The 19,942-nt window shown below is 35.9% G+C and overlaps 1 protein-coding gene across 1 annotated transcript in view; it reads left to right on the forward strand.

Moving 5' to 3' along the window:
- SORCS2 (sortilin related VPS10 domain containing receptor 2) overlaps positions 1–19,942 on the forward strand; it is a 1,789,666-nt gene that overhangs the window by 1,479,575 nt on the left and 290,149 nt on the right. The window contains exon 13 of the mRNA XM_053704165.1: positions 11,675–11,766. Coding sequence (XP_053560140.1) covers positions 11,675–11,766 — 92 coding nt within the window. The remainder of the gene's footprint in view (positions 1–11,674; positions 11,767–19,942) is intronic.

Genomic DNA, 19,942 nt, shown 5'->3' on the forward strand with positions numbered 1-19,942 from the left:
AAAAAATGTGCCCTCTGCACCCCCTGTAGTTTCGCCCCTGGTTACAAGGTTTATTTCCTTTTTTTTATATTTATATATAATATATACACACACATACATTGATATATATATATATATATATATATATATATGTGTATATAATGATTATGTATATTTATATAATGATTTGTGCCCAAAAGTCATCTTTTCTTCATAAATTATTTCTTTGCTGTATACAGATATAGGACCAGATTTCGAGTGGGGCGTAAACATTTGTGCACAAGCGTTCTCAGGTTTTCACAATCATTTGGGCGCAGGTTAAATTGCGCTCATATTACAAGCTGAAAGTAAACACGATTAAGCGCAATTCAGGTTAACACTAGTCGGGTTATTGTGTATTCAGAGCTCTGGTTAACTGTTTTGCAAAACAAAAAAGTCTCACAAAACACATAAAAAATACATTACAAAGTACAGTTACATTCATAATAATAATATCTAATAAACAATTATTGAAAAAAAATTGCACAAAAAGTGCTCAAAGATATGAGGTGTTAGAAAAAAACACAGGCAAAGGACTTTAACATTGAGATACATACATATACATCTCTAAATATCTATATATTTGTATATATATATATATATATATATATATATATATATATATATATATATATATATGTGTGGAACACACCAACAGTTAATTAAACATTTTTATTTTGGATTACACAAACACTTGTGTTTTGTACAATGTTTTTGTTACAACAACAGGAAATGAACTGCTAGATTACGAGTTTTTGTCGGTAAGGCTTGCGGATCTAACGCTCCTTTTTTTTCCACCGCTCCCTTAAGCCAACGCTGGTATTACAGTTTTTTTTAAACCCGGCGTTATCCTCAAAAAGGTGAGTGTTGAGCAAAATTTAGCTCTACATCTCACCTCAATACCAGTGTTGCTTACGGTAGCGGTAAGATGGCTAAACGTGCTCATGCATGATTTCCCCATAGGAAACAATGGGGCTGAGCTGGCTGAAAAAAAACCTAACACCTGCAAAAAAGCAGCGTTCAGCTCCTAACGCAGCCCCGTTGTTTCCTATGGGGAAAGAAAAAATATGTCTGCACCTAACACCCTAACATAAACCCCAAGTCTAAACACCCCTAATCTTACACTTATTAACCCCTAATCTGCCGCCCCTGACATCGCCGACACCTGCATTATAATTATTAACCCCTAATCTGCCGCTCCGGACACCGCCGCCACCTACATTATACTTATAAACCCATAATCTGCTGCCCCCAACATCGCCGACACCTACATTATAGTTATTAACCCCTAATCTGCCCCCCCAACGTCGCCGCAACTATATTAAATTTATTAACTCCTAATCTGCCCCCCCAACGTCGCCGCAACTATATTAAATTAATTAACCCCTAATCTGCCGCCGCCAACGTCGCCGCCACTATAATAAAGTTATTAACCCCTAAACCTAAGTCTAACCCTAACCCTAACACCCCCCTAATTTAAATATAATTTAAATACATCTAAATAAAATAACTACAATTAAATAAATGATTCCTATTTAAAACTAAATACTTACCTATAAAATAGACCCTAAACTAGATACAATATCACTAATAGTTACATTGTAGTTAGCTTATGATTTATTTTTATTTTACAGGCAACTTTGTATTTATTTTAACTAGGTACAATAGTTATTAAATAGTTATTAACTATTTAATAACTACCTAGCTAAAATAAGTACAAAATTACCTGTAAAATAAATCCTAACCTAAGTTACAATTACACCTAACACTACACTATCATTAAACTAATTACCTAAACTACCTACAATTAAGTACAATTAAATTCAATAAACTAAATTACGAAAGAAAAAAAACACTAAATTTCAGAAAATAAAAAAAGAATTACAAGAATTTTAAACTAATTACACCTAATTTAATCCCCGTAATAAAATAAAAAAGCTCCCCAAAATAATAAAATTTCCCTACCCTATACTAAATTACAAATAGCCCTTAAAAGGGCCTTTTGCGGGGCATTGCCCCAAAGTAATCAGCTCTTTTACATGTAGAAAAAAATTACAATACCCCCAACATTACAACCCACCACCCACACACCCCTACTCTAAAACCCATCCAATTCCCCCCTTAATAAAACCTAACACTACCCCATTGAAGATAACCCTACCTTGAGCCGTCTTCACCCAGCCGGGCACAAGTGGTCATCCAATGGGGCAGAAGAGGACATCCAGACCGGCAGAAGTCTTCATCCTATCAGGGCAGAAGAGAACATCCGGACCGGGATCTTCTATCTTCTTCCATCCGACGAGGAGCGATTCCATCTTGAAGACATCCGGCACGGAGCATCCTTCCAGCATGACGGACTAACGACGAATGACGGTTCCTTTAAATGACGTCATCCAAGATGGCGTCCCTCGAATTCCGATTGGCTGATAGGATTCAATCAGCCAATCGGAATTAAGGTAGGAAAAATCCGATTTGTTGATTTAATCAGCCAATCGGATTGAAGTTCAATGCAATTGGCTGATTGGATCAGCCGATAGAATTGACCTCGCATTGGAACGTGAAATATTCATCTTTTCATGTCGGTTTAGCGCACTTGAGAACATGAGTTTGGGTTAGTGCGCCAGTAGTGTTAGTTTTTTCCCCACTTTTTTCTATGGGGGAATACGTGACCACGTTATCACACATGCGATATTCTAATTGCGCTAGAAGTAATCCATTTGCATGTGTCAGGTTAGCGCAAGCACGATAACTTTTTACTTTCAACTTGTAGTACGAGCGTAACCCGATGCACTCAAAAAGTTAACTTCTAGCGTAATTAGCAAATATTCTAACAGTATTGTTAACATTTTAATTTCATAGTGCAAGTAAAACTCGTAAAATTATATTTTAAAGTAAAATTCATATTTAAAGTGAAAATTGTACATGAAGTACAAAGTGCATTTTTTCATGCTAATAAATGCCTTAACCCTGCACATGAACCACCCTGCTATGTCCATGTGACATCACCTACAATAACTGTCCACCTCAATGTCACTTCCAGTGTGATTAACGATTACCATGTGCCAACCCAGCCATGCCTTGGATGGCCTTTGGCTCCGCCCTCTAACCAGCCTGACTACACATCCATTTCAGGAATACAGATGTGCATTCTATCTTCAGACATATTCTGTTATTCTTTTTATTAAAATAACTGGCAAATTATATCTGCCTTTTGAGTTATTTTAATTAAATAATCAACGGCTAGATTACAAGTTTTGCGGTAAGAGCTGCACAGTACTAACTTGCACGTTATTGTCACTACTCACTTCCCTACAGCGCTGGTATTACAGGTTTACTAAAACCCGGCGTTAACAGGCAAGAAGTGAGCGTAAAGCAAAATTGTGCTCCATACCGCACTACAATACCAGCTCTGCTGAAAGCTGCGTTGAGCTGGATTTACGTGCTCATGCACGACTTCCTCATAGACATCAATGGGGAGAGCCGGCTAAAAAAAGTCTAACATGGGGAAACAAAATTTATGTTTACACCTAACACCCTAACATGAACCCGAGTCTAAAAATCCCCTAATCTTACACTTATTAACCCCTAATCTGCCGCCCCCAACATCGCCGACACCTACATAATGTTATTTACCCCTAATCTTCCTCTCTGGACATCGCCGTCACTATAATAAACATATTAACCCCTAAACCGCCGTACTCCCGCATCACAAACACTAGTTAAATATTATTAACCCCTAATCTGCCGCCCCTAACATCGCCGCCACTATACTATATTTATTAACCCCCTAAACCTAAGTCTAACCCTAACCCTAACACCCCCTAACAAATATAATTAAAATAAATCTAAATAAAAATTGCTATCATTACCTAAATAATTCCTATTTAAAACTAAATACTTACCTATAAAATAAACCCTAAGCTAGCTACAATATAACTAATAGTTACATTGTAGCTAGCTTAGGTTTTTTTATTTATTTTACAGGTAAGTTTTTATTTATTTTAACTAGGTAGATTAGTTAGTAAATAGTTATGAACTATTTACTAACTACCTAGCTAAAATAAATACAAATTTACCTGTAAAATAAAACCTAACCTGAGTTACACTAACACCTAACCTTACACTACAATTAAATAAATTACATTTATTAAATACATTTATCTAAATTACAAAAAAAACAAACACTAAATTACACAAAATAAAAAAAGAAATTATCAGATATTTAAACTAATTACACCTAATCTAAAAGCCCTATCAAAATAAAAAAGCCACCCCAAAATAAAAAAAAACCAGAGCCTAAACTAAACTACCAATAGCCCTTAAAGGGGCCTTTTGACGGGCATTGCCCCAAAGAAATCAGCACTTTTACCTGTAAAAAAAATAAAAACAACCCCCCAACAGTAAAACCCACCACCCACACAACCAACCCCTCAAATAAAATCCTCATCCATCCGGAGCGGAGCGGGTCCATCTTCAAGACATCCGGCGCGAAGCATACTCTTCTGACGACGGCTCTTCTGAAATGAAGGTTCCTTTAAGTGACGCCATCCAAGATAGCGTCCCTTGAATTCCGATTGGCTGATAGAATTCTATCAGCCAATCGGAATTAAAGGTGAAAAAATCCTATTGGCTGATGCAATCAACCAATAGGATTGAGCTTCAATCCTTTTGGCTGATCCAATCAGCCAATAGGATTGAGCTTGCATTCTATTGGCTGTTCTATTGGCTGTTCCAATTTTTTTTTGTAATTTAGGTAATTGTATTTCATTTAGGTAATTGTAATTAATTTAGGTAATTGATTTAATTGTAGTGTAAGGTTAGGTTTTAGTGTAACTCAGGTTAGCTTTATTTTACAGGTAAATTTGTATTTTTTTTAACTAGATATTAAATAGTTAAAAACTATTTACTAACTATTCTACCTAGTTAAAATAAATACAAACTTGCCTGTGAAATAAAAAATAAAACCTAAGCTAGCTACAATGTAACTATTAGTTTACAGGTAAGTATTTAGTTTTAAATAGGAATTATTTAGTTATTAATAGTAAGTTTTATTTCAATTTATTTTAATTATATTAATGTTAGGGGGTGTTAGGGTTAGATTTAGGGTTAGGTTTAGGGGTTAATATGTTTATTATAGTGGCAGCGATGTCCTGAGCAGAAGATTAGGGGTTAATAAATGTAGGTAGGTGGTGGCGATGTTAGGGGCGGCAGATTAGGGGTTAATAATACTTAACTAGTGTTTGCAAGGCGGGAGTGCAGCAGTTTAGGGGTTAATATGTTTATTATAGTGGCGGTGATGTCGGGAGCGGGAGGGCCTCAGTTTAGGGGTTAATAGGTAGTTTATGAGTGTCAGTGTACTTTTTAGCACTTTAGTTATGAGTTTTATGCTACAGCTTTGTAGCGTAAAACTCATAACTACTGACTTTAGATTGCGTTACGAATCTTGCGGGATAGGCTGTACCGCTCACTTTTTGGCCTCCCAGAAAATGCTTGTAATATCGGCGCTATGGAAGTCCCATTGAAAAAAGACTTTACGCAAATTGCGTAAGTTAATTTGCGTTACGGCCAAAAAAGTGTGCGGTACAGCTTTTTTGACAAGACTCGTAATAGCAGTGGTAGTGAAAAAGCAGCGCTATAACCCTTAACGCTGCTTTTTCACTCATAACGCAAAACTCGTAATTTAGCCGCAAGTCATTGAGGATCATATATCAAATTTTAATTTTGCTAAAATCACATATGACAATGTATATAATAATTATCTTACTGTTAATTTTCTTACTTTTTTAAAATACATTTATAACAGAATAAAAGGCAATTAATACATTTATTACAGAAATGTAAAACTTGAATACATTCAATAAAAAGCAATTAATACATTTATAAAGAATTGTATTAAATGGTTTAGGATCACAGTGAATATGTCTACATTTTTTTTTTTTTTATTGAGCTGTGAGAACATTCTTGATTGTTTTAACAGCTGAGATTTTGAAAGATCATTTCAGTCAGAGGATGAACAAGCATAGATTTGCTGCCAGCTTGCTATTGGGAACTTTCCAATCACTATAAGTTATTTTTCCACAATAATTCCTCTCTTGGCAGTTACTGCTGTTTTTTTAGGAACTGGTAAAACTACTTGGTAAAGCTTTACTTGATTGTCATCATCATTCAAAGTATTAATCTGTCATCCTCTTACATCGCCAGTATCTGTTTAATATGTGTTTTTCTATTGTCAAACAAAGTTTTAGCACAAAAAAATAGTAAACTTATCATTTTCATTTCAGAAGTAATAGATGGACATTAAACACTAAGGGCCAGATTAAGGGTCCTATTTATCAAGCTACGTACGGAGCTTGATGCCCGCTCCATAATCTGTCCGCCTGCTCTGAGGCTACGGACAGAAATAGCCGGAAATCAATCCGATCCAATACGATTGGGTTGATTAACACCCCCAGCTAGCGGCTGATTGGCCGCGTATCTGCAGGGGGTGGTATTTCACCAGCAGTTCACCATTCAGCAGTTCAGCTTATGCTGTCGGCATTTATCGATGTGCAGCAGACATGATTCGCAATATCGGATCATGACCGCTCACATCATGATAAATAGGCCCCTTAAAGTGGAGCGGTATTTAACTTCACTAAAAGTAAGCTTTTTGCGCACGTCGGGTAGCGCTTGTATTACAGTTGAAAGTAAACAGTTTTCGCTTGTGTGCTAACCTGCTGCGCATAAAAAACTGAACTTAGAATATTGCACGCACAGTAACATATTCTCCCATAGAAGTCAATGTAGCCAAAAAAGTGCTACTCACACGCAAACCAGATCACATACTCTCAAGTGCGCTTACCCGATATGAAAATATTAATATTTCCCATTCCAATGTTCTTCACAAAGCAGAATATGTTCTATTTATTCATAAATACATATATATATATATGATGGTATTTTGGTACAATATCTATACACTTATATATACATGATTTTATATAAGTATAGATATATACAGATATATATAGGAATATCTATTTATAAATACATAGAACATATTCTGCTATGTGCAGAACATTGGAATGTGAAATACTGATAGTATGTGATCAGGTTTGTGTGCAAGTAGGGTGTATTTTTTACTCTTTTTTCCCCCCGTTGACTTGTATGAGGGAATATGTTTAAGTGCGCGCAGTATTCTAAGTTTGGCTTTTTTTACGTTGGGTTAGCGCAAGAGCAAGAACTTTTTACTTTCAACTTGTAATATGCGTGCTACCCGATGTGCACAAAAAGCTTACCTCTAGCGGATTTAGCGTGCGAGTGGGAGTGTTAAATACTGCTCCACTCGTAATCTAGCACAAAATATTTTGCCATTGAGTTCTGGACCTGCAAATCAATGAACATATTACGTAACAAAATTAAGGTTTTAAATGGTATTTTGCATGCAGACCTTTTGTAATGTAAATGTTCCTTTAAAGGGAATTGATACTCAAAATGTTTCTCTGTTCCATCTGGAACGTTTTATCAGTGCTTTTTTTTTTTATTTGAAGAATGTGTGCTCCTGCGCTGAATAGACCAACTTTGACCTAGATTTCATTGAGGTGGTAAACTGTGGAAACTGGTGATAAAAACAAGAAAAAGTATGTGAACCGTTTAGAATTAGTTGGTTTTCTTTATGAATTGGTCATAAAATGTCATCTCAAAGTCACAAGTATAGACAAACACAATATGCTTAAGCTAACAACTCACAAACAATTATAATCTTTCATGTCTTTAATGAACACATCCCATTAAACATTCACAGTGCTGTGGAAAAAGTAAGTGAACACTTGGATTTAATAGCTAGTTGATCCTCCTATCACAACAATAACTTCAACCAAGCATTTCCAGTAGCTGCGGTTTAAACTTACACAACATTCAGGAGGAATTTTGGACTACTTTTCCTTACAGAATTTGCATCAGCTCAGCCATAGGGGGATATTTATCAAAGCGTCAACTATATTGCATTTGCGGGTGTCAATACGCTCGCCTAACATCGCTAAACATTGCGGCCGCAGATCTGAATACGATCTCCATATTTATAAACAAAGCCGTCAAAAACCAGTGCACCAAGTACGGGGCGATGAGCATCAGACTGTTGTTAACTAACAGTCATCGATGGCGCTATTATTCAGGTTTTTCCCAACTTTATTTATACCAACTAAACTGCTACAAAGTACACTAACACCCGTAAATTACCTATTAACCCTTAAACTGCTGCCCTCCCGCATCGACGCCAGGGAGTGCAGAATTATTAGGCAAGTTGTATTTTTGAGGATTAATTTTATTATTGAACAACAACCATGTTCTCAATGAACCCAAAAAACTCATTAATATCAAAGCTGAATAGTTTTGGAAGTAGTTTTTAGTTTGTTTTTAGTTATAGCTATTTTAGGGGGATATCTGTGTGTGCAGGTGACTATTACTGTGCATAATTATTAGGCAACTTAACAAAAAACAAATATATACCCATTTCAATTATTTATTTTTACCAGTGAAACCAATATAACATCTCAACATTCACAAATATACATTTCTGACATTCAAAAACAAAACAAAAACAAATCAGTGACCAATATAGCCACCTTTCTTTGCAAGGACACTCAAAAGCCTGCCATCCATGGATTCTGTCAGTGTTTTGATCTGTTCACCATCAACATTGCGTGCAGCAGCAACCACAGCCTCCCAGACACTGTTCAGAGAGGTGTACTGTTTTCCCTCCTTTTAAATCTCACATTTGATGATGGGCCACAGGTTCTCAATGGGGTTCAGATCAGGTGAACAAGGAGGCCATGTCATTAGATTTTCTTCTTTTATACCCTTTCTTGCCAGCCACGCTGTGGATTACTTGGACGCGTGTGATGTTTTTCTTGAAGGATGCAGACTTCTTCCTGTACCACTGCTTGAAGAAGGTGTCTTCCAGAAACTGGCAGTAGGACTGGGAGTTGAGCTTGACTCCATCCTCAACCCGAAAAGGCCCCACAAGTTCATCTTTGATGATACCAGCCCAAACCAGTACTCCACCTCCACCTTGCTGGCGTCTGAGTCGGACTGGAGCTCTCTGCCCTTTACCAATCCAGCCACGGGCCCATCCATCTGGCCCATCAAGACTCACTCTTATTTCATCAGTCCATAAAACCTTAGAAAAATCAGTCTTGAGATATTTCTTGGCCCAGTCTTGACGTTTCAGCTTGTGTGTCTTGTTCAGTGGTGGTCGTCTTTCAGCCTTTCTTACATTGGCCATGTCTCTGAGTATTGCACACCTTGTGCTTTTGGGCACTCCAGTGATGTTGCAGCTCTGAAATATGGCCAAACTGGTGGCAAGTGGCATCTTGGCAGCTGCACGCTTGACTTTTCTCAGTTCATGGGCAGTTATTTTGCGCCTTGGTTTTTCCACACGCTTCTTGCGACCCTGTTGACTATTTTGAATGAAACGCTTGATTGTTCGATGATCACGCTTCAGAAGCTTTGCAATTTTAAGAGTGCTGCATCCCTCTGCAAGATATCTCACTATTTTTGACTTTTCTGAGCCTGTCAAGTCCTTCTTTTGACCCATTTTGCCAAAGGAAAGGAAGTTGCCTAATAATTATGCACACCTGATATAGGGTGTTGATGTCATTAGACCACACCCCTTCTCATTACAGAGATGCACATCACCTAATATGCTTAATTGGTAGTAGGCTTTTGAGCCTATACAGCTTGGAGTAAGACAACATGCATAAAGAGGATGATGTGGTCAAAATACTCATTTGCCTAATAATTCTGCACTCCCTGTATAATAAACCTAATAAACCCTAATCTGCTGCTCCCAACATCGCCGCCACTAAAAAAATATTAACCTCTATTCCGCCGCTTACCGACATCACTGCCACTAAATAAACTTATCAACCCCTAAATCTCTGGCTTCCCACATCACCACCACTAACTAAAGCTATTAGCCCCTAAACCGTCAGCCCCCACATCGCAAAAAAATAAATTAAGCTATTAACCCCTAAACCTAACAACCGCCTAACTTTAAATAAAAATTACAAGATCTAACTAGTTCGGATCAATCTCACAACAATTACGACGTGGAATTCCAACGTATTTTCAGTTGACACTTTGATAAATAGGCCCCATATTCTTAACTTGTCTAATGTGAACAGCTCTCTTGAGGTCATTCTACAGATTCTTTATGGGGTTAAGGTCTGGACTCATACTGGGTAACTCCAAAAGGCAGATTTTCTTTTTTTTTAAGCCATTCTTTATTGAATTTACTTCAAAGTTTAGGATCATTGTCCTTCTGTATCACCCAGCTTCTACAGAGCTTCAGCTGGCATACAGCCACCATGATATTAGGCTATAGGGTATCTTGATAAACTTGGGAATTAATTTTTCTCGAATATGGCAAGTGATCCAGGCCCCAAAGCAGCAAAGCAGCCCCAAATCACGATGCTTTCTCCACCGTACTTAACCTTTGGGATGATGTTTTCATGTTGGTATGCAGTGCTCTTTTTACACCACACATAGTGCTGCATGTTCTTTCCAAACAACTCAACCTTAGGTTCATCAGTCCACAAAACATTTTCCCAGTAGAGTTGTGGAGTGTCAAGGTGGACTTTAGCAAACTTCAGGTGTGCAGCAATGTTTTTTTGGTAAAGTAGCAGCTTTCTTCCTGGTGTCCTGCCATGGATAACATACCTATTCAATGCGTTCCGTATTGTAGACTCATGAACAGAGATGTTAACCAATTCCAATGATTTCTTCAAGATTTTAGCCGCCACTCTAGGGTTATTTTTTACCTCATTGAGAATTGCGCCCTTTGAGTCATCTTGGCTGGCTGGCCAGGGAGAGTAGCCACAGTACTAAATCTTCTCCATTTATACACAATTAGTCTAACAGTGGACAGATGAATATCTAAGCTCTTTGAGATATCTTTGTAACCCTTTCCAGTTTTTATGCAACCCAACAATTCTTGTTTCATAGATCTACTAAGAGCTCTTTTTTTTTTAGGCATGTTTCACATCAACAGATGAATTTTGTGAATAGCAAACTCAAAATGTTTGATTGATTTTTAGAAGTCAAAGTAGCTCTAACCTACAATTTCAATCTCGTTTCATTATTAGACATCAGTTTCAAATTAAATTAGCATTTGTTTAAGTCATTAACCTAGGGTTTCACAAACGTTTTCCAAACTATACTGTGAATATTTGAATGATACATTCATTATGTACAAGAACAATACAATAATGTGTGTGTTATTAGTTAAACAGATTGTTTAGTTGATTACTGTAACATAGATTAACTTAAAACAAGATTTTAAGACAAATTTAAACAGAAATGCATTCATTTCTAAAGGGTTCACATATTTTTTCTTGCCACTGTATCTCTTCCAAAGCCTATGGAGATTTTTTAGCACCAGTTTCCAAACTTTACCATCTCAATGGAATCTTTGTCTGTGAGAGCCCATGAACAATACAGTCCCATGACTCAGCTGCAAATTATCATCCACATAAATAAATATAAACATTTTTTACTTAACCTATTTCATACAAAACAATTATTTTCAAAATGTTTCACTACTGCTCTTTCATAAACACAACAGAGAATGTTTGAGTATAATGCCCCTTTAATGGATCTGTTTGTATATTTTATACAGGTGTTTGAAGAGGAACATCACATATTATATTTGGATCATGGTGGGGTTATTGTGGCGATCAAGGACACGTCTATACCTCTGAAAATTCTCAAGTAAATTATAGTTTGTATTCATTATTTCTTTCACCTTTACTTGTTACCTGTGCATTTTATACTGCTATTTTCTGTTGGGTTTTTGTTTGTTTCTTTAAAACCTTGAAATTATGTGTTTGACTGTTTTTTCATATTTCACTGTATCGATACTTTTGGTATAATTACAGTTTTTATACATAACTATGACTAATTAACAATCAGAAACTTTTCAGCTTTTCGTTGGGAATTGTGCAATATTTGTTTTGGCTTTAATTGCTCTATGATCAGATCATAAATCAATCCCACCTCAGCAGATGGATGTTGTCATTTCCGTGTAACCTAAAAAAAACCCCAACTATCTATTGCTTCTCGATTTGCAGTAATACTGTTCTTAGCCAAATTAACAGTGAGCTCAATCAAATATAAAACACTTTCATTCTCTTAATAATATGACTAATTATATGCAGAGAACTGACACAACTAACTACAGGAGACCAGGTTTTATGAGCTTAAAGTTTAAAGCCGCATTTCTGAACCAGGGTAGCTGTGCACAGCATGTGATGTCACAGAGAATTAGTGAGGAAGGTGATATGTTAGTGGGAAGTTACATAGAGTGGCCTGATTTGCAAAATATTGAATATATTTTCTCTTTTTATTTAGCTTAGTTTAATTATAACATTTCAATAAGTAAACATAATTGGCTATATTTATATATATTTTTATTCATATGTAAGATTTTTTGGGTTGACAAGGACGCCATTCAAGAAGCTGTGGAAGGACAAAGTTCCCTAACAGAGAACATGTCCACCCTAGCTCATCACCAATTAAGCATTACAGCTGGAAGTTAAGATTGCTCAAGACTGTTCATGTGAGATCTTAGACTGTCATTCACACTTGACTGATCAGTCTAGGATGATTTTAATTTGCCACCTCTAAGGTTGCAGAGAGGGTAGAAAACAGCGGCCTTATGTTTAATGCTTCTGAATTTATTTACAGCCACAGATTCAGAAATTAAATATAGCCCCATTTATCAAATCACAGACAGATCGGATTCCTTACTTGCAAACAATGAACCTGTCTGCCCGTCTCGATGCGAGGCCTACAGAATTCGCTGCCTGCATTTAACATTGCACATGTATTTTCTTGTGTAATGCTGCACCCTTTTCGCCACGGATTAGTCTGTTAATCAACCCAAATGAGAGAGTTAAGGGTTTTTGAAGAAGCAGCGGTCACCATAGCATGTTAATTTGCAGCAAGCAGCTTTGAATGAGTGAGCCTGCTCCTCCATGGCGCTAAAGCAGCTCTCGCCACTTGATAAATGTAGCTTATAGTGTCCAAATCGAGCAGGTTGTGGTTTAATAAATGTACAATGATTGCATAGCCAAGGCTATAGAAGAGTTAATATTAGTTATTAAAGATTTACTGTTGGGAAGGAGGGCGTGTAAATGTCATTAAGTGTGTAGCACCTCATGCAAGGGCCTTAGGTGAAGAAGCCACAGAGGTTATCTTTGGTAGGCCCACAAAAAATGTAATCTGATTTGGCAATGGAGAGGATGACAAACTCTTTTTATTCATCCACATAAAATCACAACTTTAACTGGTTTTAAGAAAGTATGTTGATTTTGTTATGATGATTTATTTAACAAAATATAATATATAATAGATCCATAGCATACCTGCCAACCTTCCCAATTCATGTTGGGTTGTTGACAGGTTTGCCCCTTCTCCCTCCCTCAGCTTCCACCATAAGGGCAGATGCCCCAGTTTTTGAGATTACCCCAACTCTGCCCACAACACACCTCAACCTCCACCCAACCCTGTTCATGACATGCACTGGTCATGGAACAAATGCAGCCTTGACCATCCTGTAGCGACTCTGTTTATAAAAGCAGCAGTCGCCTACTGTCCATAAGTCCTTCTCACTTCCCTGTGCCGGAAAACCTCTGTCAGATGCTGGAAGGTATTCTATGCTTTATGATTTTTGCATATATAACTCACTTTTATACTGAAAAAGATACTGTTCAAATTTTCTGCCTTTTATATTCCAAATTCATAATGGTTAGTGACCCCACACTGTATTCTACAAAATTAATCATGTCTTAAAATCCAGGTAATGTATAATCATCTCTAAAATATTCCTTCTCCGGAATATAATTATGTTTAAGTCTTCCCCTATTCAGTAATTATTTTTGTCACCTTACCATATATGGCGTCATGATCAAAACCTCGTCTGCATGAAGTGAAATCACACAAAATCTTTTGAGGTTTTTTTGTGTGATTTCACTTTTCTTTACTGGTTCATTGTCATATAAAACACATCTAATTTTTATAGAATACAGTCTGGGGTCGCCATGTATTTGGAGTATAAGATGCAGGTCATTTAAATTGAGATTTAATTTTTTAGAATAAAAATGAGTTATATATGTCAAAGCTGTAACCCATGTACATTTAACATTTTAATTGCTATAGATATATTATAATATTCCATTTATTAAAAAGCTATATTCATTTTAAAGATCATCATACTTTGTTAAAAAGAAAAAAAAAATGATATCTGCAGCATACAGTAACTTTGGAATTGGAGAGATTTGTCCAACTAGATTAGTACATTTTTGCCAATTTTAGCACTTCCTGTAGATGAAGAGAATGGAAATATTATTCAATTAAACTCTTCCTGAAAAGAATATAATCGTTTCTGCACTTTGAACATTGTTAAATTTGCATTATCATTGTATTGGGGTGTTTAAATCTTTATATTCAGAGAACAGTGGAAAGTAAAATGTTGGTTGCAATAGAACTTTATTTATAGATAACATTTTGCAGAAACCTTTAAAAGCTTTACATTTACTTTTTGTATTTGAATTAGTCCTTATCTGTAGATGATCTAAATTGAAGAAAAACGTGTTGTTTATTTTCTTTATCTCCTATGTATAGAGATATCATTTTTTTCTTCTGCAAGTTCAGCAGCATATTGATTTATGGAATTAGTTTTGCTAGAAGTACCACAGGGTTACTGAGTGCAGAAATCTGCTTTGCATGAAATAATTCATAATGGCTGAATAAATCTCATTCAATACATTTTTTTTTTTGTCTCAGGTTTTGAAAAAAAGTATAGATTTATATTTAGATATATGCCAGCTAAATAAGTTGCTTGGCTAAAAACCTAATTTGGCTGAACTACAAATGTAACAGTACACTGTTTCAGTTATTTCTAAAATGTATGTACAATAATTTACATACCAGGTCATTCTGAACAGAAAATGGCAAAATACCAATACAGGTAGCCCTCAGTTTACGCCGGGGTTAGGTTCCAGAAGGAATGGTTGTAAATCGAAACCGTTGTAAATTGAAACCCAGTTTATAATGTAAGTCAATGGGAAGTGAGGGAGTTAGGTTCCAGGCCCCTCTCAAAATTGTCATAAGTAACACCTAATACATTATTTTTAAAGCTTTGAAATTAAGACTTTAAATGCTAAACAGCATTATAAACCTAATAAAATAATCACATAACACAGAATATATAATTAAACTAAGTTAAATGAACAAAAACATTTGCTAAATAGCATTATAAACCTTATAAAATAATCACACAACACAAACTTCACTTGCATTTTTCTGCAAACAGTTCTTTCTATGCATTCCAATCTGCACTGATTTATAGACAGGAAGACCTTGTTCCTTTGAAATCTGCTCGATAGCTCAGTTCTGGTTAAACTGATTAATTTCAGCTTGCTTGGCTTTGCTGCAACACAAGCGGACAGCTCCACCTACTGGCTATTTTAATCAATGCACTGCTTCTCAATGCTTTTCAATAGCAGTCACATGACTGGAAAAAAAGGTTGTTATTCTGAAACGGTGTAAATTGAACCGTTGTAAACCGAGGGCCACCTGTACTTGTAAAGGTATTCCTTAAGATAAAAATATATATGTCTAAATATGTGAATATGTGTGTGTCTATATATATATATACATGTGTATCTATGTATTTATTTATATATGTATATACATGCATATATACTCATATAAACACATGCATGCATATATAGAGAGATTATTTAAACAGCGCTGTATACAGCAAATCTAAACTAGAAATACACAATGTGTAGAAAAAAAACACTTTATTTTACTGACAGACCATGTCTTAGAACATTTAAAAAGAAATAACCTATATCTATTCACAAAGCAATAGTATTAAATGTTGCTATTGTATATAGTCCTAACGCATAGGTTAAAAACTATTTGCACAATGGAGGGCAAATTAAAGTTTTTGGGATGAAAAGGAGCACTATTGTCCCCACTTTTATACAATATACAAATTTACAACATACAAATATGCAGTATTAAATCACAAGTTTGAAAACCTTTTAAAAAACTAAAAATCATATAGTACTCTGATAAATGTAGAGCGAAAGAAACTGCAAACACTTGCCTGGCTAGACTCTGTGTATACGTTACCACTACTAGTTTCAGGGTCACGCCCCTTTCTCAGGTGTCTATACCTGTATATATTCATATAGATATATAGGTATAAATAAATATTTTACGAAAAAGTACAAGATACCTATCTAGGTATGCTCTTAAAAATACCATGGGAACTAAGTAAATTTGACAACAGAAATTAATTGGAAAGTGTTGGTGGGTTGTTTTTTTTGTTTTTTTTTAATTGTGTGTTCTGAAACATAATAAATATTTTGTGTTTCATGCCTCAAAACTGAATATGCATATATATATATATATATATATATATATATATATATATACATACATACATACACATTATAGCCCTTTCCATTCAAACACTTTTGTCATATACCATATACAGGTATACCCCGTTCATACAGCGGGTTAGGGACCGGAGCCCTAACCGCCTTAAAGTGAAACAAGGCAGTTTTAGCTTTCTTTTTACTTGTGTTTAAAAACTTGAAAACATGTTTGAACTAACATATATTGTTGTGCAAAAGTGCTACGTTTAGTTTAACACAGCACAGTATTCAATAAATTCTGTACCCGTAAAATAGTGACAATTACTGTAGTAAAATTTGCCAGACTATAACACTGAGACACAGATTGCACTGTAATGCTGTAAACAGAGTGAACTGTGCATAACAAAATGGTGCCAGTCACTTTTCTTGCAATCTCACGATGATTACAGCACTGTTTCAAAATCTCTGGAGGTTGAACTTCACCTCCACAAAGCGCTGTATTAGCGAAGCGGCACTGTAAAGTGAGGTATACCTGTACCTTATAAGCCTTATGAATATTTTTTATCAGGTAGTGTTCATATGAGTGTAACATTTTATTTTAATGTATTTATGTTATGTTTGGTGACCATTTTTTTTAAACTAAACTAGGTCTCCACTAGAGCGAACGTGTTTACTTTCAACATATAATATGCACGCAAGTTAGCGTGGGTGCAATGCTGCTTATCTTGTCCCGCGCTAACAATAGCATGCCTCTAGTAATGTAGCCCATAGTGAACACTCCTCAGCCAACCTCACATAAAAGAGCTAAGTTTCAACAAACGATAGCAAGAGAAAAGTGACATAATATACACTCGAAACATACTAAAGTGAATATTGGTTTAGTAATATAGTCTGTAATCTCATATAATGCAAATGTCTGCATTGCCAATTTACATATATGTCAACAAGCATTGGATCTATGCATATATATATAATATATCTAATAATATACAGTATATAAAATATATATATAATTTGAATTGTACATGAAGGCAATAGCTGATGTCACGTCCTAATTCTATATTCAATTATACCACTGGTTCTCATTTTTTGCAAGTTACCACTATGTTTTAATTAATCCATTTGAATCCATTTTCATTGCAGGCATTCTCATATTATTGATATTTTGTAGAGATCAATAACTCTATTAGAAAAAAGTCAATTGCATTTAAGCTACAGAGAAATGACAATGTTTGCCTTTTCTTGGCCACAACTGAACTAGGTCTAATGAACATTGCTGAATCATGAACCTTTGGTTGCTTTGTGTAATCCAATGGGCATTGTGAATTATATAAGGTAGAACCTTATTACCCTTTCTACTCTATGCAACAGAATAATTGAGGAGTTATTAGTTTACCAACTTATAATATAATATAGATTGCAGTTCCTCAAATATGTATCAGTCTTTCTCAGTACAAAGATGAAATAGATAATGTACTCTACTAATATTCATTTCCTAAAAGTATTAAAGGGAAAATCTTTTTTCTCCTGTTAAGTGTAGTCAGTCCACGGGTCATCCATTACTTATGGAATATTTCTCTTCCTAACAGGAAACTGCAAGAGAATTACCCAGCAGAGCTTGCTATATAGCTCCTCCCCTCACCTGTCATACTCAGTCATTCTCTTGCAGCCTAATAGATAGGAAGCTGTGAGAGATCTGTGGTGTTTTTTAACTTAGTTTATTTCTACAATCAAAAGTTTGTTATTTCTCTTGTTAAGTGTATCCAGTCCACGGATCATCCATTACTTATGGGATATTAACTCCTCCCCAACAGGAAGTGCAAGAGGATTCACCCAGCAGAGCTGCTATATAGCTCCTCCCCTAACTGCCATTACCAGTCATTCTCTTGCACCCAACAAATAGATAGTATGTGTGAGAGGACTGTGGTGATTATACTTAGTTTCATACCTTCAATCAAAAGTTTGTTATTTTATAATAGCACCGGAGTGTGTTATTCCTTCTCTGGTAGAATTTGAAGAAGAATCTACCTGAGTTTTTCTATGATTTTAGCCGGAGTAGTTAAGATCATATTGCTGTTTCTCGGCCATCTGAGGAGAGGTAAACTTCAGATCAGGGGACAGCGGGCAGATTAATCTGCAAAGAGGTATGTAGCAGCTTATTATTTTCTGACAATGGAATTGATGAGAAAATTCTGCCATACCGATATAATGTAAACTCAGCCTTAAATGCAGTAGCAGCAACTGGTATCAGGCTGTCATGTATGTATATTTTACACTTCAGTATTCTGGGGAATGGCACTTCACTGGAATTATACTGTATGCATAAAACTTTAGCCTAATTTGCAGGGACTAGCAACAGGCTTTTTAATAACACTCAATTTATTAATGTTAAACGTTTTTTGCTGGCATGTAAAATCGTTTAATTTTCTGAGGTACTGGGTGAAAAAATGTTTTGGGCACTATTTTTTTCCACTTGGCAGTCGTTTTATTTAATTTATGACAGTTTACTGATCTCTCTCACTGTTATGTGTGAGGGGGAGGGGCCTTTTTTGGTGCTTTTGCTACGCATCAAAAAATTCAGTCAGAAGTTTATTGTCTTCCCTGCATGATCCGGTTCATCTCTACAGAACTCAGGGGTCTTCAAAACTTGTTTTGAGGGAGGTAATCACTCACAGCAGAGCTGTGAGATTGTAGTTGACTGTGATAAAAAAACGTTTATTTCTGTATTTTTTTTCTGCTATCAGGGTTAGTTATCCTTTGCTAATGGGAGCAATCCTTTGCTAAAATTGTGTTTTTTACAAAGATTTGATGCTATAACTTTTCAGTTTATTAATTTTCAACTGTCATAACTTTTTCTGTGCTTCTTATAGGCACAGTACGTTTTCATATTATAGTAAATTACTTGAAAAGTATTTCCAAGTTGCTAGTTTATTTGCTAGTGTGTTAAACATGTCTGATTCAGAGGAAGATATCTGTGCTATATGTGCTAAAGCCAAAGTGGAGCCCAATAGAAATTTATGTACTAACTGTATTGATGCTACTTTAAATAAAAGTCAATCTGTACAAATTGAACATATTTCACCAAACAACGAGGGGAGAGTTATGCCGACTAACTCGCCTCACGTGTCAGTACCTGCATCTCCCGCTCGGGAGGTGCGTGATATTGTAGCGCCGAGTACATCTGGGCGGCCATTACAAATCACATTACAGGATATGGCTACTGTTATGACTGAAGTTTTGGCTAAATTACCAGAACTAAGAGGTAAGCGTGATCACTCTGGGGTGAGAACAGAGTGCGCTGATAATATTAGGGCCATGTCAGATACTGCGTCACAATTTGCAGAACATGAGGATGGAGAGCTTCATTCTGCGGGTGACGGTTCTGATCCAAACAAACTGGATTCAGATATTTCAAATTTTAAATTTAAGCTGGAAAACCTCCGTGTATTACTAGGGGAGGTGTTAGCGGCTCTGAATGATTGTAACACAGTTGC

This window comes from Bombina bombina, chromosome 2 (genome assembly GCF_027579735.1).
Source record: "Bombina bombina isolate aBomBom1 chromosome 2, aBomBom1.pri, whole genome shotgun sequence".
In the NCBI taxonomy this organism is placed as follows: Eukaryota; Metazoa; Chordata; class Amphibia; order Anura; family Bombinatoridae; genus Bombina; species Bombina bombina.